The sequence below is a fragment of the Sceloporus undulatus genome, chromosome 1 (genome assembly GCF_019175285.1).
Source record: "Sceloporus undulatus isolate JIND9_A2432 ecotype Alabama chromosome 1, SceUnd_v1.1, whole genome shotgun sequence".
Classification (NCBI taxonomy): Eukaryota; Metazoa; Chordata; class Lepidosauria; order Squamata; family Phrynosomatidae; genus Sceloporus; species Sceloporus undulatus.
In genome coordinates, this window is record NC_056522.1 from 92,672,988 (window position 1) to 92,695,519 (window position 22,532).

The 22,532-nt window shown below is 39.5% G+C and overlaps 1 protein-coding gene across 1 annotated transcript; it reads right to left on the reverse strand.

The window, feature by feature from the left end:
- Positions 1–599: 599 nt before the first annotated feature.
- SMIM28 (small integral membrane protein 28) lies at positions 600–9,393 on the reverse strand. The gene is made up of 2 exons (XM_042446817.1): positions 9,049–9,393; positions 600–1,488 (listed from the first exon to the last, which is right to left on the reverse strand). The coding sequence occupies exons 1-2, from the start codon at positions 9,157–9,159 to the stop codon at positions 1,105–1,107; spliced, it is 495 nt and encodes a 164-aa protein (XP_042302751.1). The 5' UTR covers positions 9,160–9,393; the 3' UTR covers positions 600–1,104.
- Between the last annotated feature and the right edge of the window lie 13,139 nt (positions 9,394–22,532).

A 22,532-nucleotide genomic window follows, 5' to 3' on the forward strand; every position in this document is an offset into this window, starting at 1 on the left:
GTCAATGGGTGTGTGTGACATCATGAGGTACTGCACTTGGTGACAACAATCCTAGGGATGCCATTGTGCAGGGTCCTAAAATATTCTTAATTTATTTTTGATATGCTTATGAAAGGAAAAAGAATGTATGGGTGGCAGTGAAATGTGTCATTAAGCCTCACTTCAAAGTTTAATTGTCCTTCTTTCATCACTGATGGAAAAGTATTGTATGACAAAATAATCCCAGCATTTACAAATGCTATGTAAGCATTTTCCTAATGTAGTGAAGAGAAAAGTAATATAGTGCAATTGTTTGAGGAGGCAAAAAAAACAAACCATCCAAAAGCTGATTTTTAAAAACAATTTATTGTTTTTAATTTAGCTATATTTATTCCACTTTATGCCCAGATTGGAAGGATTATAGACTTGATGTTTTCTTTAGACCTAGAAAACGAAGTGGAATCTTTTTGTACTCCCACCGTACTGGTACATAAATAATCTTATTGTGTCTTCCACAGAATGGCAAAACTTTTCTGGATTTCTTTCACTCGTGTTTAGACTTTCACTGCTGTCCTAAAAACAATGGAAGGTCTGGACTACAGTGGTAGCTTTCATGGTTCTCAGTATGTTTTTGTTTTGATAGATATAATGGTATTGATTGACACACAAGCATATTCAGGCCTCCCTTTTCAGATTCATATTAATGGTCATTTCCCTTACCTGTATGTACACTTTGTAAAGATTCAAAAATCCTTAACACATTGTTACCTAAATTCATAAAATGTCCATGAAGTTAGCGCATTAAAAATGGTTAAGCCCTTTCAGAAATGTGAGTTTCTTTGTTTTTCTGTGTCTGCTTTTGCAATATCTCCAGCATTACTTAGATTGAGCCACCCTAAAACAACTTTGTGCAGAAATGTCTGAGGTATAGCATTAATTTTTATAAACTTCTCCATCCTACTCAGCAATCTGTTTTGTTTTCTGTGCTATTTAAAAATGTCATAATTGAATACATTAACCAATCAATGTTTTTGTGCTTATAGCTAGTCCCTTGTTTGCAGTTTTTCTTCTTAAGAAAAAGAAACAACATGATGTGAACGCCATCCAAAAGCTTTTTCTGTGTGTTTACTGCTGTTTGGTCTCTTCATAAGGAGGCACTGGGTCCTGAAAGAGCTGAACATGGTCCTCTTCCATGGAGGCTTTCTTGGTGGCCTCTTCATAAGATGGAGGCAAGCATACAGTGAGAAAGGCAGTCTCAGGGAGAAGCGTGGAGTAGTGGAAACTCTGTTCACTGCTCCAGGGCAGGACAGAGAGGAAATCAGTCACCTCATGCTCTGGAAGGGATTCTGGGAGGTCAATGCTGAAGATCTGAGACTGAGGGTTGTGGCGCTGGCAGCGTCTGTAGAGGAATAGCAATAAGAATGCCAAGAAGAGCATCATGGTAGCTGGCAGGATGATGCATAAGAATGGCTCTATATCTTCTTTGGTTGAGCTTGTTTTGTGCTGACTCTGTAAACGCAATGGAGAAAAGAAAATGGATCAGACACTTGGAGATGATCTACTAATGCCCCCTCTTTTATCACCAGCTCACATGACAGCTCTCAGATACATCTGCTGCTTCATCTACAAGCAACAGTCCCTTGCTTGTAGTATTTGGTATTTTGAAATTAGCTCTCCCAAACAGGAGCAGAGCCCATGTTCATCAACGAATATGGAGATTTACTGTCAGAAGATGCCTCCATCTGGTGTTTTGGTGATCCACCTCATTCTCAGTCAGCTCCTGCATCCTAGCCTGTCCCACTGAAGAGGGCCTCCCAGCCCTTGTGAGAGCCTTACCCCATTTTAGTAACTTCCTTTTTCTTTTAAAGGGAAGATAAGAATAAAAGAGATGATAATAATTTAGGCAGTAAAAGGGAAAGTAACATTTTAGCCACTTTCTAACTGGGTTTGACAGGGTGATTACCTGAGGTTACAGAAGTAAAAATAATTCTGTTAAAAAAGGCCTAGTATTTCTTATGCACTCTTCACATAACCATACTTGTAAGCCAACTCTGGAAAATATGCAGCCCAAAGTTGTTGCATTGTAGATCGCACCACATGATCACCATATACCTCATCACATAGCTAAAGGTGAGGGATAATGGGAATTGTGGGCCAATAATATCTGCAGGAGCCTACTACAGGGTAACTAAAGGGAGATTTTTTTGTGGGACATACTCAAACACGATTTTTCACAAAACATGAAAAATATAAAGCAAAGGAACCATGTACTAGTAGAACGGAGGGGGCAAGAAAGTGAAATCTGTAAGATTACCAGTTTTGAGGGTAATACTACTATTTTAAACCACAGTTTCTCCTGTTGTGAGAACAACCTATTGCATTCTTTAAATAGAAGAATATGCCACAAACATAAATGTTTGAAAAATTCTTAGTCTGGGTAAACTGAAGCTCAGAATCTATCAATCAATTTGACAGAATTTAATGTGATTTCAGGGGTCCTGGAATAAGAAATTATCTCTGTGCATGTGTGGGGATGTTGAATCTCTCATAAGAAGAGAGAAAACAAGAAGTACAGTTGTTCAGTTACAAGAACAATGGTTCTTTGCTTTTAGCAAGATGCCAATGGGCCAGACTACAAGTGACATTAAATTCTTGTTCAAGCATTATAAATGCAGGTTTTAATGAATGTAGGTATCATAAACTGGAGAGGCCTGATATTTAACAGCATTTAAGCATTCTTCAGTCCTCCTGGTGATAATCACTTTTCTGAGTACATGCAGAGGAAAGAAATCCCACACCAGTACAATGCATAATTATATCTTAACAATCACAAAAATTGCTTTTTGAATCTACCTATAAAATGGCAGTTCTTACAGTGCACTTTCCTACACTATCTTCATAGCTGATCATGATTTGGAGAAATGATGTAGATTTATGAAATCTCTTTTGCATGCACAAAGGAAACTGATTGGTTTTGTTTTTAAGAAAGTCTCATTAACAGGAGAAAGGTATCATTCTTCTTTCTCCTTTTGCAGTATTTAGTATAATCAATAAGCTTTGCACAGTGGTAAAAATGGCATAGTATCACTGGATGCTTTACCTAGAAAATGTCTGGTGACACATAAAACAAGGCAAAGTGCAATGAGACATCTGAGACTGAAAAAACTGAGACTCAGGGGCACTACTAAGGCAAAGCGAGGTGTGCAGACCACACCAGGTAACACCATCAGAGGGGATGACACTGGGCAGCAGTGAGGTGTCCCATGGTCCCTCCCTTGAAATAAAGGGGGGACTCTTCTTGGCATGCTGCTCCTCTTTAGGAGGTGAGGATGGCAGTAAACCTGCAGACCTTTTTCTCTGCTCCCCTTTCACTCAGATTTTTTGGCTCCTTTCCATGATTGTCTTCTGTGGGGGTTGTTTGATGTGACTTGCTTTTTCCTTGCAAGTGGAGATCTTTTATAACTAACTGTTCTTGCTCAGGGAGGCCTCCTGTCTCTGCTTTCTTGACTGGGGGTGAAGATGGTGGCAGGATGCTGGGTTCCCCAGGGTGAGACCCTCCTCCCTTCCTCACCTCCATCCCAGGAGGTCCATGAGGATGATACCATGAGATACCACTCTGGGTGACACAAACCTTAGTGATACCACTGCCTGACATAAGGTAGGGAAAAGTCCAGTGGTGGGAGTGCTAATACATTGTAGGGTAGTGGTGTGGCTTTAAGATCTAAGGATGGGAAGGAATAACTCTTTATAGACGCAAATATAATGAACAGAATGATAGATTACAGAGAGATCTGGGAAAAATATGGTCAGGTACTGTATTGATATTTCTCTTACTTAACAGGTATTTGGGGCAACACAGTGCACTTTAGGCAACAACTGCCACTGCCTTCACCCCCAGCCAAGAAAGCGGAGACAGGAGGCCTCCCTGAACAAGGACAGTATTTTAATTACAAAAGAAGCCCAGCAACGTATTCATTATTTTGTTCAGTTGTATTTTTTTAGCCTTCCCTCCCATAGTCAGTAAAATGAATGCTTACATTTTAGTATTCTTATTATGGACATTATTTAAGTGTATGTGTATTTCAGAGGGAGGAACTGGCAAAACAACATCTGAGCATTCATTGCCTAAGAAAACCCTATGAAATTCATGGGGTTGCCATATATCAACAGGCAACTTGGAAGGTGCCTTGAAGGCATGTGTGCATGCGTGCACACACACACAACTTCTGTAAATTATTATTTGCACTCAGTAAGGCTATTGTTTGTTTTACCTGTGAGATTTTGCTTCAAAATGTTAATAACTCCCCCACACTCATATGATCAAACATGACAGATGGATACATGTGAATTGCACCATACATATCATAGCAAGCAAATTATAGCATCCCTTTCTATGTGTATTTACGCATTGCATATAGAAACATAGAATCGTAGAGTTGGAAGAGACCACAAGGGCCATCCAGTCCAACCCCCTGCCATGCAGGAAATCTCAATCAAAGCATCCCCAACAGATGGCCATCCAGCCTCTGTTTAAAGACCTCCAAGGAAGGAGACTCCACCACACTCCGAGGGAGTTTCTTCCACGGTTGAACAGCTCTTACTGTCAGGAAGTTCCTCCTAATGTTGAGGTGGAATCTCTTTTCCTGTAGCTTGCATCCATTGCTCTGGGTCCTAGTCTCTGGAGCAGCAGAAAACAGGGCTATCATATCACCTCTTAACTTTCTCTTCTCCAGGCTAAACGTCCCCAGCTCCCTAAGCCACTCCTCATAGGGCATGGTTTCCAGACCCTTCACCATTTTAGTTGCCCTCCCTCTCCTTTGGACACGCTCCAGTTTTTCAACATCCTTTTAAAATTGTGGTGCCTAGAATTGGACACAGTATTCCAGGTGGGGCCTGACCAGAGCAGAATAGAGTGGCGCTATTATTTCCCTTGATCTAGACACTATACTTCTATTGATGCAGCCTAAAATTGCATTGGCCTTCTTAGCTGCCACATCGTACTGTTGACTCATGTTCAATTTGTGGTCTACTTGGACTCCCAGATCCTTTTCACGTGTAGTTTCATCCAGCCAGGTGATACCCATCCTATATCTGTGCATTTCATTTTTCCACCCTAAGTGCAGTACCTTACATTTCTCCGTGTTGAAATTCATTTTGTTAGCTTTGGCCCAGCTTTCTAATCTATTAAGGTCATTTTGAATTTTGATCCTGTCCTCAGGGGTATTAGCTACTCCTCCTAATTTGGTGTCATCTGCAAATTTGATAAGTATATCCCTAATTCTGTCATCCAAGTCATTGATAAAAATGTTGAATAGCACTGGGCCAGGACAGAGCCCTGTGGGACCCCACTGGTCACTTCTCTCCAGGATGAAAAGGAGCCATTGTTGAGCACCCTTTGGGTTCAGCCAGTCAACCAATTGCAAATCCATGTAACATGCTGGTAATTTGTGGCACCATTCTTCATCATCAGTTGTGCTGGCTGGGGTTGATATGAGTTGCAATTCAACAATGTCTAGAGAACTGTAAGTTGATTACAGGTTGACTCTCCTTTATCAAGAATTCCAAACTCGTCCACATGGGTGTCTGTGATAGTGACACCTTTGTTTTTTGATGGTTCAGTGTACAGAAACTTAGTTTCATACACAAAATTATTAAAAATTTTGTGCATAAAATTCAATCTGTATGCATAAAGTGTATGTGAAACATAAATTAATTTTGTGTTTACACTTCAGTCCCATCTCCAACATATATCATTATGTATATGCAAATATTCCATTTTTTTTTGAAAAAAACTGAAATCCAAAACACTTCTGGCCCTAAGCATTATGATAAGGGCAGAGTGCTTAGATATTATAACAGTAAAGGAGGACAAACCACTGCAAAATGTAGGGCATTCAAGAAAAATGAAGGACATTACAAAATAAAAGCTATAAACACTAATATAAATATACATTTATGCTTCTTAGTCATGCTCAAGATGGAGGACATTTTAAAATTTCTTCTGGACAGAAGGTCAAAATGTAGGGCATATCCTGAAAAAGGAGGATGTCTGGTCACCCTGCATAAGAGAGAACCTGTCTTTCTCTTATACATTACAATTTTGTATCAAAGACAAAAGGGCCCCCAAAAAGGGAAGTCTTCTACTTGTTATATGAAAGCCTCTCATGAATTCAAGAAAGGGATTTCCAGAGGTTTGCCATGCATCAAGAGGGGAACAGAAGTAGTAAATGTATGACAAAGGAGTGTATCACTAGTTTAAAGGGTGAAAGCATTAAAAGAAAATGGAAGAAAATATTTCGAAGATCAACTAAAGATGGGGCCAGTGTTTTGTTGTATCATCACAAAGTATAATCAACATTACCACATATCACAGGTTTGGTTACAATATATTCTAAGTACTGTGGGCATGGGGGAACAACCACCTTCCCACCATATGTTTTGAGAACAAGCAGATATGTAGTATTTCAATTTAAATATATGTTTTGTAATATGGTGGGAAAATATAAAGGAAAGCTGTGATTTTTATCTTTTGCTCCATATTAATACTATTTACATCCTAAGGTTGTTGTTGTTGTGTGCCTACAAGTCATTTATGATTATGGCGACCCTAAGGTGACTCTATTGCAGAGTTTTCTTGGCAGGATTGGTGGAGCAGGGGTTTGCCTTTGTCTTCCTATGAGGCTGAGAGAGTGTGACTTGCCCAAGATCAATGGGTCCTAGTCCAATGTTCAAACCACTTCACTATGCTGGCTCTCACAGCCTAATGGCATAATAAATAGGATGCATTTCAAATGTTTCTTAAGTGTGCCTTCTATCTTCAGACTGCATATCTCATCAAGGAAGGGAGACATGAATCAATATGCAGGAACAATGAAAGCATTTGTTGCATAGATATTCAATAGATAAGATGTATTAGAGAATGCTTTGCTTTGGCCACAGAATAATGTGTACTGCAGTCAGCTTCTTGATTATTTAAAGTGTTGCTTTTGCTAGGTACACCAACACCATATTTCATCTGAGAACTGAAAGCCATTTGAAAGAACAAGCATTGTTTTTGTGTACACTGAGTCTCCTGTTAAACTGATTTTGTATAATTTTCAGCTTTTTGCATTGTTTGATGATTCAGCAAAACCAAAGATAACTGAGGGATAAAAGAAATACATGTGTACACCAAGGAAAGCCACCTCCCTCAACCTCTTTAACATTCTGTCTAAAGCGATTGTCTGGTTTTTAACCGGGGTGTCCATGGAACATACATTGTTTTGCAGTATTATTTATTTGCATCTGGCAGTCTTACACCTGAAATCAAGGGTTTTCTTACATCTCCCTGGATTCCTCTTTAGTTGGTAAAAAAGTGGGGAAAACATCAGAGAAGATGGGTATCATTTTTAGCTGCTTTTTCAATACAACTCTCTAATTCTATTACTTTTGAATACCAAGAAACTAAAGAAACTGAAGACCTGTTGATTCACAGTGAGTTTTGTTTAACTGGAATTCCTGTTCTAATGAACAGATAAGGTTTATTTTCAGTGTTAAAATTTTGTAGATACTCCATTGCACAGTAAGTATGGTTATCCACAAATATGTCTCAGTATTTTACATTCACCTATAAACAGTTGTAAATGTATTACTATTCCTGTGAGGTAAGAAAAGCATAGGGTTTCCCCCCACTTTTTTAAAAACAGCTTTTCTCTAGAGGAAAACAAGTTATACAGATGGTAATTTACTTACAATTCATAATTTAATCAACAGCAGGAATAAGATACAAAATACAAGCTGTTTCAATTAGTGTATATATAGTAAAAGAATTTGATCTGCCATTTGAGCAGAGGTCCACTTCACATCTGCCCCTTCATAGCTTGTTGACTCCAGCATGAGAATGATGTACACACATAAATAAACTATAACAGACCTATTTCAGTGTTAACTCAGACATGACACTAGTCAGCGCAGACTTTCAGAAGAAAGCTGGGATGAAAAATCTATGCATTTGTGAGTGAACATTGTAAGTACAGTGGGCCTTCAATTTTATGGGGGATCTGTTTCAGCCCCCTTCCACGAAAACAGAGGCTTGCACATATTCAAGCCCCATAGGCTTGAAAGGGGTGCGTGCCCATGCGCATGCACCAGGGGTGCGTGCCGGGGGTGCACCCTATTGAAAATAGCGGAGGTCCCCTCTCTGTGGATTTTCAAGGTCACGGATCCCAGATCCATGAGTTAGGTGTGGCTGTATATGTGTTTGTCTTCCTACACAATGGTACAGATATCAGTTTTTTAAAAAAATCATCTCACACCTCTTGTTCTGTTCTTATTTCAAATAGGTTCTACTTTGGTGCTATCCTATGCACCCTTTCCTGGGAATAGGGTCCATTGAAATAAATGGGAGTAGATGTGCTTAGGACTGCATGGTCCAGTCTGAAACTCTACACATGTGTACCAAATAAATTTTGATTCAGGACTCCTACGCTCTTAAGACCCTATGGGCTATAAATTGTTTTGTATATTATATATCATTAGGAGATATTAATTATCAAAATGAGTTAATGTTTCCTTAGCTATAAACTTGCATTGCATATGCTACAGTGCCTTCATTTCTGACAGACATTTCCCATCCCCTCCCTTTACTGCTTCCCAGCATTCTTTGAAGTAATTTGCACAGCTTAGAGAACACGAGTTCATTGCTGGGTATCACTTTCTGTGACATCTGTGGGTAGGTTTGTAGAGATGAAGAGAAAATAAAAAGAAGAGGTGGTAGAGTGGGGTAGAATGAAAGATATTTTGGGAGAAAATGACAGAGGAAAGAAACATACTCTAATTTTGCACTCAGTTTTGGATTAAATGTTTAGATTCTGTATCAACAGATATGTTATTCCTTCAGGATGCAGAACAGAACAGAACAACAACAATACAGGCGAAGCAATAATCAAAGTAAAACCATGCCACATGTATGTGCCACATTATTGCATAATTCAACCAAGGAAGGTAAATCAAACTAACGTCCACCCCCAAATGAGATATTCTGAAGGAATGAACTTCCACAGAGCACAAGGAGAGCTATAAAGTACAGACCTGTAGCTGTGTTTCCAGCAATGGCACTCCTGGCTCACTAGTTAACCAGTCATAGTTTCCCCTATCGGCATGTCCAAATTTCTTCCAGCTGCTGCCCAAGAGCCACCTCATGCTTTCATGGATGTATAACTCTGTCCCTTGTTCTTCTTCCTCAATCCAGGTTCTTGCTTTTTTGCTTTCTTTTAAACTGTGCTCCTTCGTCTTCAGCTTTGTCCAGGCAGGATCAGCTCATCGAAAAGTCATGTTGAAAATTCTGTGCTGTTGAAAGGAAGCAAAGACGGAAAAAGTAGCACAGTGGCCAAACGAATCTCAGATGCTACTCCGTCTTCTGACTCAAGCTCTCTGGATTTGCTTCAGTGGCCTACATTATCAGAAAAGCTGGCATCAGGTATCCAGGATGGGATAGCGTTCTGATTGGAGGATAGCCTGCATTAGGATTATTAAAGGAGAATTTGCATGAGACTCTGAGACCACATGGTCCTCACTCTGAGTGGATAAATAATTTTCTAATTTTAGAGATCTAATAAATACTTTTTATGGGGGTGGGTGGGTTGTGGGATGAAGAAACTACTCATATTTGAAAGGAGAGAGCAAAGTGCTTACATCGCCACAAAGACAAAGAAGAAGGAGAATCAGATGCATTTTTTATTTATTTTCACTTAGATGTAATGTAAATCGTGAAAGTGGTTTCTGGGTAGGCAGGCAGGGGCATAAGGCTGAAAGCTGTGCTGAATTATTTAGGAGTATTAGAATGTAGATGTTAATGATAAATCCGGAGAAAGGCTACTGCCAGCAGAGGCTTTGACCACTGAGGATATATGATTGCTTTCAATAATGGCAGCAACACATCTGATGTGCTTAATTCTGCCCTTAATTCTGCGCTTGGCTTTTCTTTTTCCAGGATAAGCATCATTAGACTTAAATCAGTTATTATAAGTATTTAAACAAACAAACATAAACAAGAGAACCCTGCCTATAGAAGGTACATATGTAGAGCTCAATACAACATTTTTTTAAAAAATGTGATCAGATTATTGTTCTTTATCTATCCATTAATATAATTGCAATAGTCATTTCAAACTTTAAAGGGCTCATTGCCATCACAGCAGCAACATTTAAGGGCGGGTATACCTCTTATTACTGGAATGCCATCTCTAGGGAGCTCATGACCAGAGAAGAAAGGATGCCCCCTTTCTAATTTTTTTCTGTTCCGAAAGTCACCCTGGCTTATGTCTTTTTAAAAAACAAACAAAAATAAAACAGCAACAAACAAACTTAAAACTAACCTAAAAAGCCAGTCAAGGCCCAAATATAAATTACTTTATTAAAGTTTCATTTTAAAAATTCCTTTCAAGGCTTTTGTGTTCCTAATAATGTTAAGCATGTTCAGCCTCATTAAGGGCCCATTCAGGAAATGTGAAAATTAATTGAAAATTAAGTCAATAATGTTAAATGATAGATATTGGGAAATTAATAATGGATTGTTGAACTGGTTGAATGATTGTTGATTATTATTTAAACAATAGTTTTCAAACAGCAGTGCTTCTTGTTATGTGCCTTCAAATCAACCAACTTATGGCAACCTTGTCATAAGGTTTTCTTGGCAGGATTAATTCAGAGGAGATTTGCCATGGCCTTCTTAGGCTGAGAGTGTGTGACTTACCCATAGTCACTCAGTGGGTTTCAATTACTGTGCGGGGATTCAAAATCTGTCTCTCATAGTTTGAGTCCAGCCCTTGAACCAATCCATGACACCGTTTTCAGGATCAACTGTGCAATTTACAGAGAATGGTGCCAAGTTGTGGCCAGTAAGCCTAGGGCCACATTTTATTATTATTTTTAAAAACAATAATTTATTATACAAATTATAACAAACCAAAATACAAAGAATCACTTCACAATAATCATGTCAACTATTATTGATGGTATTCTAGGTCTGCTATGGAAAGGGGAGAGTATCAGTTGTGTCTCTCCAAAAAAGTTGTTGTCCATGCAGGGGTTGCAATTGTTGTTTGTGGATATATTCAATGGTAATGTGCCTGGAATGTCTCCCTGGTTTTATGTCCTTTGTTGATTTTCATTCAGATAGCCAGTTATCTAATACCCTTGTCCACCAATCAGTCAAAGATAAATGTCCCATCTTCCAGTTCTTGGACACTGGGCACATTTTATTACTGACTCCTTCAAAAGTGCTACTTCCACCTTTCCCCCCAACTTATGAGCAATAAAAGCACTCTAAATCAGGGGTGGGAAACTATGGAAAGCTAGAAGGCTCCTTCATCCCACTAGGAAACCTCGGAGAGCTGTACCTGCTCCTGGGGGGGTGGGGGGTGATAATAATTTTCGCCCTCAATGCCTCTAGGAAATGTGAGGGCATTTTAATTGTGTTTTGGTTTTTTAAAAAGCTGATTCTGGGCATAAATTGGCCTAAGGGGCCTGTAAATTGTGGTGGAAATGCTCCCCCATTCCCCCAGGGAGCATTTCAGGAAAAAAAAAATTTTTGGAAAAATTTTGCAAAAAATATTTTTGAACTCCTAGGAGGCCCCAAGTGCCTGTAAACATGGTGGGAATGCCCTCCACACTGCCTAGAATGCATTTGGGTGTATTACGGAGGACATTTGACACCCGGGGCCATATGGGTAAGAAAGCAGTTCAACAGGATTAACATCTGAGTAGACATGAAGAGAGCTCAAAACTAAAAACTTCAACCATACCAGACTTCTCAAAGCATGTCACCTACTGAAGCAGGGGGTACATGGAAAGCAAAAAGGAGTGAGAGGGAAGAGTGAAAGAGAGTAGGAAGTAGGGATGGACTTGTGGAAAACTGAATTATCTGAGTGTCTGAGCAACTGGTATGATTACAAAGGGATAACGGCAACAGTGAAGGAGAAATTAAGATAGCCACAATGCAGTTCCACCTCCCAGAAAGATATACAGCCATATTAGGAGGGAAATTAGTAAATAACGAAGGTACTTTTAAAATGGTTATAGCCAAACTCTGAACCAGGCAATCTAAAAACTCCTAACTGGGTTTTCCCGATGACTGCACACATTGGGCATCATAAATCAGCAGATTACACAAAACCTGGCTATGTTCCTGTAACCAGATGCACAACTACAGAGGTAATCTCCAGGACATCTGGGAGGTACCCTGGAGAATTTGAAGGATTACATCATCGCTGTATATCTATAAGTAGGAACATAACCAGATGCTCTTCTGCCAGGTCCCACTCTCCACAGCTTCTGCACAGCTGGATACTTAAATCCGTGGATAAAGAATCTGTATATATAGAGGGCTGACTGCAGTAGTTTTCTCTAGCACTTTCTCATGGCCCACCACCCTCACAGGCACAACAGGAGAGGGCCTTCTCAGTGGCTGCTCCCAAGCTGTGGAATTCTCTTCCAAGTTCCCTCTCTATTCTCCTTTTGCTGTAGGGCAAATAACTTTTTGCAGGGAATCTTTTTATGAATTATATATACAATACCCTAAAGCTACCAGATCCCTGTCTGATCTTGGAAGCTAAGCAGGGTGAGCCGTGTTTTCTACTTGGTGGGAGAGTGTCAATGAATACCAGGTGCTGTCAGCCAGCTATGTTTCAGAGGAAGAAACTGGCATAACCACCTCTGAGTATTACTTGCCTAATTAAAATTCATAGGGTCACCATAAGTCAAAAGACCACTTGAAGGCACATATACAGATACATATGCTATATTTCTATACAGTTGCTCCTTGGAACTCGTGGGGGATCCATTCCGGACACCCCCCCCAGATCAAAATCTTGTGCATATTCAAAGCCTATAGGCTTGAATGGGGTGTGTGCATGTGGGGTGTGCGCCATGGGTGTGTGCTTCATTAAGGTTAATGGAGATTGCCCCTCCTTGGATTTTCAAGTCTACAGATTTCAAGTCCATGGACTTGGAGGGGTGACTGTATTTCTTGTTACATGATTTTAGATTTCTAAAAAATTTAATGGTGTTTTATTATGCTAATTTGTGGTGATTTTTGTCAACAATTTTTAAAAAGCTCTATCTTATTTTAGTCTTGTGGTAAGTTATGGGAGGAAGAATGGTGTAGTGGTCTGAGTATTGGAAAAGGACACTGGAACACCAGGGGTTGAATCCCCACTCAGCCATGGAAACCTACTGGGTAATCTTGAGCAAGTCACACTCTCATAGCCTCAGAAGAAGGCAACGGAAAACCTCCTCTGAACAAAGAAGAGCCCATAAAAGGGTTGCCATAAGTCAGAAATGACTTGAAGGCACATAACAACAGCAAAGTCATGTTGGGTTGATTGCTGGAAGAAAGATGGAATGGATGGATGGATGGATAGATAGATAGATAGATAGATAGACAGATAGATAGATGTTTTGAACATGTTCATACAACAACTAAATAAAGAAATACAATCCACTATAAGAAAAACTTAAAAGCAGAAAATACATAACACCAACTGTGGTGGCTGGGTTCCCCAGGCACCTGAAAACTTCTCCTGAACTACAAAGGGTTAATCTGGGAGGAGGTACATGCTAATGAGAGATGACATCACATGATAATGAGCAGCTACATCATAGCTGACGTAAGGCTCACTTGGCCAATCAACAGTGCCAGAGCGGCAGTTTCAAAAGATTCCAAGAGAGGGCTTTAAATACCCCTGTAGGACCATGTGTCCTTTGTTCTCCATCTTGGCTGGTTTGGAGAAACCAGAGGTCTGTCCTCTGAGAGCCGGAGGACCGGCTCTGACATGCAGGTAGAGTTGGCAAGGAGCCAACTCCCTGATTCCAAGAACTCCACAAGGACTGCAAATCCCATCATTGTGTGAGTAGCGTAGGAACAGTGTTAGTCAGTACGTCTAGGTTTTGTTATGTTTATCTAATAGCTTGCCTGAAATGAATATCTTTGTAACTGTGTTTTCAGACCTGCATAGCAAGGTGGCTCTGCACGAATGATACCTTTATTCTATGCTATTTCTTTAAAATAAACTTCTTTCTTTTAAAAGCATCTGCTATCTCTTTGGCTCCTGTACACGTGCCTTATCTCGGTTATTGATTGCTGTGGGTTAGCAAGAAAGGAAACTAGATCTCTCTCTCAAGCAAGTCTCAGTGTGTGCTTGGGAAATATAGTTTATTGTGCTTGGGAAATATAGTTCATTGATAATTCACTGAGTGGTGGCAGCGGAAGATTAGTTCTCTTAAGGGATCTCCCTGAGAGTAATAGCCACGCACAGGGCTTTGCTCTCAAGGAATCATCACACCAACTTTGGGAAGATGCAGGGTCATATGCATGGCCTATGTTACCTTTTTCACACATGTGAAAGAGGGGAAACACTGAGCACACAATGGCACTCATTCTCTTCAAAGAAGTTGCCTTGTAAACATAAAGCTAAAATAAAAGCAAAACTCAGGATGGTCAGGAAGTCTGTTGGTTTGCTCTGGAAAAAAGCAAAGCAGTATCATCTGAAGTGGCTCAGAGTTTCATGCAGTGCGTATAAATTTCAGATACACTGCCAGATTTCCTCAGTAAACCTCATAGGATTTTTTTTTTGTCCACTTGCCTGGATGGATATGCTGTTTATCCTCTTAAATGCATTAGCCTGCATTTTTCCAGACTGAACCTCATTATGCCAATTCCTGCCCTTTATTTAATCCCTTTAGATATTTTCCTATTGTTTTAGGTACTTTCTGTGTATGCAGTCTCCCTCTGGGTTGCACATGAATCTAGTTAATATGCTTTTAGACATCATCAGTGGCAACAGTTTGGGAAATAGGATGCAACTTGACCAGTCCATGACCTCACCAGGAACATACCCTTTAGTCAAACTGATTTCTGTTTTGCATAAAATCAGATTTCCCAGTCTGCTCAACAGTACCGCTGTCAAAGAATATTTACAGTTTACAAAAGAATTTTGTAAGGTGCTTTCCGAAATGCAAATATAATATTCACACTGAAAAAAATTAAATGGTCTTTTATCTATTTATTTTGGGATGTTTTGAACCACTGTATAAAATTGTGCGACTGGTGTAGAGTGTATCATAAAACAACTAAACACAGACATTAAATCCACCAGTAGAAGTAGACCATAAAATATTGTGAAAGCATATAACTGATGACAGAGTTGTGTAAAATAATAGCTAACGTAGAAGCAAAATTCATACTGGCTGGGGAATTTGGGGAAAGAAAGCAGATTCTTAAAAAAAAAAACTCTTAAAAATGAACTCTTCTAAACTTTCCAAAAAAGGTTATATAAAGGCCACAGTTATATATGATATAGCCTAGCTAAAGTAAACTAAAATAAACGTATTTTCCTTTTAAAAGCTGTAAGAGAGATTCTGAAGAAAAGATTTCACACAAGGAGCTATCTGATGAATAGGACATGCTAGTTTTTGGTGTTTCTCATCATTGTGTTTTGGGAAGGTCTTTAGTAAGTTGTTATGCTTCTAGTCGTTTTATATGACTTTTAAAACTATTGAAACTTTGGGACCCCTTATAAAGTAATGTTAGCTCTCTTCCTGTTGTCTTTCTGTCTGCATTTAAAGACATGTAGCTACTGATTTATTTCTAAGGCAGAAAGTTATTAACAGCTGGTGCTCTTTTCCCCCTCCAGGGATGTGTTTTAAATTGTATTTACATTATTTTAAGTGAAACATATCTATTAATTCTGTTTTAATAGATGACTTGTGTGTATGTGCCTTCACGTTACCTGTGGAATTGTGGTAACCACATTCATAAGTTTTGCTTAGGCAAGAAATAAAGGTGATTTGCCACTGCCTTCCTCTGAAACATAGATTACAGCTCGTGGTATTCTTTGGCAGTGTCCCATTCAAGTACTCACCAGGCCTGATCCTGCTTAGCTTCCAAGATCAGACAGGAACTGATGCCTTCAGGATATTTAGCCCTTATTTTTTCCTACTTTAATTGTGTTTAATTGTATTTTCAAGTTTAATTATATTATTTAATATTACTTTGAGTTCCCTTGAGGCCCATCTTTGGGAGCAAGGTGGGATACAAATCCAGTAAGCAAATCCAATAAATAAGTAAACATTGCCTTGGGATTCAAGGGTTTCTGCCTTCTATCCCTATGCTCAGACTACTGGAACATCATTTTCCTTTCTAAGACCAGCGAATGACAATAAGCACATGGTTTCTGCCTCTGAGCAAAAGTTTTTTGAATTGAAGTGTGCATTATTAAAGAGAGCATTCACTAAAATTCTCTTGGGGATTCTAGCTGCTGATGTAATTTAGCAAAACCACAGATGGAAAATATCAGCCTGGCTCAAAAGCACAAGAATGTGTATTACCCCCTCAGGGGACAGCCAGACACTTTTGTCTATATGCCTGTCATGGCACTTCTTTTGTTCTGAATGCTGTTCACCAAACTCCTAAGGTGCATGTATTCATGTTAGGATGATGTCTCAATATTACAGCCTCATTTGATGTAGGAGTAAACCCCTTTAAGTTTAATGCAGTTTATTCCTAATCAAGTGTGCTTACGAATAAAGTGTGCTTAGGTCTGTAACCTTACTTGGGGAAAATTAACCTCGTTTTTCTTCTCTTGGAGAAATTCTTTATTGCAGAGTTATTAGTCTTGCGAATGGAAGAATTTAGACAGCCTATAACTGAAAGAGGTGAAGTAGATATGAAGAAGAAAATTAGAAGCTTTAGTTGTTTCAGATGTTAAGTAAACTGGCACAATTCCTAAAAGCAAACAAGATCTCTTGAAACTATTTCCCCCAAACTAAACCTCTTCAAACTAAAATATTTCAAACTAAATCAGGCAAATGTTGTTGAAATGTCTATTGTCTATTGCATCTGAGTGCATGCTATTATAAACTATCTATGAAAGAATTCATTTCTTTCATGTTGACAACATCCATTTAAGTTGTCCTTTACTGAGAATGGAAATGATTGTCCTTACTAACTGCTCTGTAAAGAGGGCTTTTTTTTACATTCCTGCTTTCATGTGACTAAACAGGCCTGTTATTCTTCTCGGTTCTTTTTCTCCTATAGGAACGAAAGCCATTGAAGCTCAGCTCCTTATCCCAGAACACTCTGATCAGCTGTTAGTGGCAGTGAACCTGGGGAATATGAGGAAACTGATGATATGTTATATTGTATCAGCAGATTTTTCTCTTCATCAAGCTTGGATAAAGTACTTAAGAGGGGAAGGTCATTCAAATGCCACATTCAGCCATATAAATGATACATACTTTTATATTTCAGAATAGCAAGGATTCTGTCCATTCAGTGTTGGACACCCAGACATCAAGCTGTCAAGATAACTACTCATCCCCTTGCTTTTGAATAGGTCCTGCTCTTCTCACAGTCAATGGAAGCTTAAGAATACTAAGCATCATTAACAGCCAATTCAAACTATTCTGCTGCCACCCCCCAGCAAGCAACTGGAAATGGCAGCTAGATTGAGAGGCAGATGGTGTGAGGATATAAATTCAGCTACTTTAAACACTGGGTGGAATTTTGTGGGAGAAGTGCTGCAACCGTTGTATTTTTTCCAGGATCATACAGCAGTGGCGAAGGAAGGAGTCTCAAATCTGCTTGTTGCAAACAGTGGTGTCCCTGCCCCAGGTGTCACCCAAAGTGGGGGTGTCAGGGCTCCTGGGGGGGGAGCTTCAGGGGGGTGGTGTGCCCAGCCCTGTCCCTCAGTGCCTCCATGTTGTCCTACTCATGAGTAGAATGATGTGGTGGCAGCATGGTGGAGACGGGCACTGCCCTCTCCCTCAGTGCCACCATGTTGTCCTACTCAAGAGTAGAATCAGTGAGGTGGAGAAGCTCTCCTCCTTTATGGATTCCCTTTACCCCACTTACTGCTGTCCCATTTTACCCCTTTGTCTTCATATTGTAATCTGAGTTCAAAGTGCAAAAGTAGTTTGCACTCAATTAACTTAGCAAGAAGGAGAGGACAGGAAGGGGCATAATCTTGGTCTTCCCAGTAGGCTTAGGCAAAAGCAAAATGGCTACAGCCTCTGCTAGATTCTGTATTCCGTTACTTAGATACACATGATCTGGTTTTCATCTGTGAAATGCCAGAGGGTATGCAGAGGGAGCCAGTGTGGTGTAGTGGCTTGATTGTTGGATTAGGACTCTGGAGACCATGGTTTAAATACCTGCTCAGCCATGGAAACCCACTGGCTGACCCTGGGCATGTTACACTCTCTTAGCCTCAGAATAAGGCAATAGCAAAACCTGAACAAATCTAGTCAAGAAAACCTCATCGTAGGTTTGCCTTAGGGTTACTTTAAGTCGGAAAGAACTGGAAGGTACACAACAAGAAGGATTTACATGTACACATTTGGTCAAGAAAGTATCTTTTCTTGACAGCAGATACATGAAATGGTGCCAACAGGAAACCCAATTTAAGTCAGTCACTTAAATTGGATGGCATGCTGTTATGGACATATGTACGTGTTGATTTCCCTTATGTATCCCTTCACAGCATCCAAAGCCTTCCCCTGGGACTTACTGTAAAGCCTCTGAAGAGCCCCTGTACAGCCATTCCATGCCTCATGTGAAATGGGCAGGAACATAAGTTTGTCTGGCTATATCCCCATCAGAACTGAGATCTCTGGGGGATCCTTGTGGATCTCAGTATGGCTGCAGTCATTTCTTGCTACAGAGACGTAGCTGGACATTTCTCTGGCTATAGGGATATAGCCGGGCATTTCTCTGATCCTGCCCTCTCCCCACAAGGCATGCTATGGCCATGTGAAGGTGGGAAGAAGTGTAGGTCCGCATGCAGGACTACTATGTTATGCTGTGTAGGGTTGCAGTCATTGTATCTTTTCTGGTTTAAATTACAATTTACAATTTTTCTAATTTAAATCGTAATCCATCATGCTGGAGGAAACGCTGTGGAGCTACAGTTTTAGAAGGGAATCCATAAATAAAACAATGCATAATGTCTTAAGCCTTCCAAGTGGTGGGTGGAGTACTGAAATATTGCATTGTGCTCTCTTTTCTGCCCCAGCTCACCCTACATTCAGAAGGGGGAACCCGTGGTTCTATTAGTTGCTGGTTTTCAACTCTTATCAGCCTTAAGTAGTGTGACTAATGGTGGGATATAGTAACATTTGGAAGGCCACAGGTATTTCTCTCCTTATCCTTGACATACATCATTGCACTAAGACAAAATCTCAATGGAAGAGCATACCATAGACCCTCCACATCAAATGTCCTCCATTCAGCCTCTAAGCATCTGCCGAGAGAGGACATTATAGGCTTCTTCTTGAGGGACCCATTGCCAGGAATAGATAAATAGTCTTACCAGTTTCTGATGTTCCATCAAATGGGCATAATTGAGGATTTTGTAGGCTTTAATTATGGACTAACTACTTATCTCTGACATGAAGTATATTTGCCACTCAAGAAACAAAAACTGAGTTTTTAAAGCAGTCCTGAAGCTACAATAGTTGGATCAACTTCGGTGAGGGCTTCACCAGGTCACTAATTAAAGAATTTGAGTGCAGAATCCTTTGCATGTATTTAAAAAGTGTGGCGGTCCCATAAAATAATTTAAAGCAGCATTTTCTCCAAGCACAATCCAAAATCTTATTTAGTCTGTCTCTCTGTTTTGGTCTAACAGCTGGAATGATAGGATATGAGGGAACAGATTTTGGATTTGAGGAATAAGATTTTGTTTATTGTGTGATGCTCAAGTAAATCCTTAATATTTTTCACTGCTGGCTTGCTTTCACAGGTGGTATGGAGCAGTGACTTCATGGTAATAACTAAAAAGTTATAAATAAAAGAAAATGTATAGATTGACCAAAGGAATTTGATAAAAGTGTTCTCATTAATTTTAGATAATGGGAGGTTTTGTTCCTTTGTCAATTAATGACAGTTACAGACAAGCATTACATTTTCTACTTCTCTCTCCCCACCCATCCCTTCTTCTTTAATAAGCTCACTGATCCTGCTGAAGGAGACATAAACCTTGAGATTTTTTTAAAAAAGAACTTGTGCTACTAAATATTTAATCAGTGCTATTTCCATGACAAACTTTCTGACCTCAAGCCAACGAATTCAGGAAGCACAAATGTTCTTTGTGTAACTAGAAAGAAACCTGATACAATGTCTTCCATTTTGTGGGAGTGATCCACTTCACAGACTGTGGCTCTCATAGTCCACTGCAGTCACTGACATATCCTCAAGATCTGAGCAGAACTGCAGGAGGGAGTGATGGACCTTTAGAGGGGACAATTGGGTACAAATCGTATTGATTTTGTAACAAAAGACAGCAGACTAGATTATCATAATTACTTTGGGTCTTGAAAAATTTATGAAGATGCTGTAAAATAAAAGACCAGGAAGGTCAGTGACCAGACAAGAAATGAACCAGGAGAAAAATCAAATAGGCCAGTGTCATGATCTTTTGATGACAGGATCTGGTTTGAGAAAACAGGAGAAAGTTTGTCAGGTGATGTTAAAAAAAATATGAGGGTCTCCAGCATCAGTACTGTTACCTCAAAACCCATCTTTACACAGAGACAAATAAGATTAGATTTTGGGGTGAAAGATTTTGCTTTTTTTAAAAAAAAGAATTAGCTGGCATGAGGAACAAGGAACATATACTTCCGCTGCAGTCTGGTGTGGATTCTTTCACCCCACATTTCTTGTTATTTGTTATTTGCAACATGAAGAAGGTCTCATTGGTATCAGTGGGAGTGTAACCAGGAAGCTCAGAAGGTGAGAGACAATTCTTGTTGAGATCTCAGAGGAAACAAAGGATTAAAATCCCTCAAGTTATTATTTGTTGTTGATCAATGTGGCATGTGGTATATCACATGGGGGAGAGCCTTCCCAATGGCTGCTCCTAGGCTTTTGAACTCCCTCTTGAGAGGAGCAAAGACCTTTTTGTTTAAATAAGCCTTTAACCTTGGCTGACCAGGGTGGGATGATGTGCAATTTATTGTGCTGGGTTTTTTTAAAAGTAGGTAATCTATATTTTCAGTGTTTTAAAAATTGTGTTTTAGCCAAATGTATCATTTATTTAATTTTTAACGTTAGTGCTTTGCATTGTTTAAATTTCTCTGTTCTAGTTTATATTGTAAGCTGCTTGGAGTTCCATTCTGTAGGAAAGTGGCATATAAATCCAATTTAAAAACATCAATCAATCAATCAACATAGAACATATATAGGGGTGGAAATCCTGTGGCCCTCCAGGTGTTGTTGGACTGTAACTCCTAGGGTGCATCTACACTGTGGAAATAATGCTGTTTGACATGACTTTAACTGCCATGGGTGAATCCTATATTATCCTGGGATTAGTAGTTTAGTGTGTCACCACAACTCTTTAGCAGAGAAGGCTAAAGATCTTATAAAATTATAAATCTGAGGTTTCCATAGGATGGAGCTACAGTACAGTCAGCCCTCAGTATCCGCAGACTTGCCATCTGTGGATTTGAGCATCTGCGAATTGCAAGCCTGCACTGTACCCAATTGTGGTGCATGCATGTGGCCACCATTAGGGACAACCCTGTTGTCTCCAGTGGTGGCATGGGATTTCCCTGTGAATGATTTGTTGCTGTTTATTGCCAGTTTATTCCTGGGATAACGGCACTTTAATGTTGATGTCGTGTGAAAATCTTAATCGTGATTGCATGATTTTGACAGGTTAATTGCTGGTTAACCCTGATTTCCCCAAACGTGACAAAGTCCTTAGAAGGAAACCAAAACCATCCAATCAACTCTTTAAACAGAGGCTGGATGGCCATCTGTTAGGATGCTTTGATTGAGAGTTCCTGCATGGCAGGGGGTTGGACTGGATGGCCCTTGGGGTCTCTTCCAATTCTACGATTCTATGATTCTATGATTCAACCAAACGGAAGTAAAGAATTTTCTGATGGTAAAACATTATTACCCAAAATTGAACAGAATTGTTGTGCTGAGTCTAGTACACTACTCCTTGCCAGAAGCAACATAAGATTATTAAATATAATGAGAACATTTTAGTTTTATTCAACTATAATCTGTTAATCTTTAAGTAGTATGTTAATAGTAGTATGTTGGCGATGTGTAGGTGGCAACTCAATTAGTCAGAGACCCAAGTGCAAATGGATGAAGGAAAATGCCCTACTCTCTCATATTATATTTTGCTGTATTTATTTCTGTAATAACATCCAGATGTCTACAGTGTTTCTGTAAGTCTCCCCACCTCCCAGAGCTTTTATCAGTACATACAAGAGAAAGCAGTCAAGAGGTTTAGGTGAAAATTCACATTTAAAAAAAATACAAAGGATGTGGATACAGTATGGTACAAACAGCAGTAATGAAAATATATCCCTTAAAGCTGTTATTTGAATTGGGAGGAAAAACAGCTTAATTTTCATTAGAATCTACACAGGAGAAGAAAGAGTTATACGTATTATGCTACTATTTCTTAGATTGTACGCCATGAGCAAGTTTACTCGTATCTATTTTATTGTTTGTATGTACAGCATTGTGCAAATCTACAGGACTATATAAATAAAGC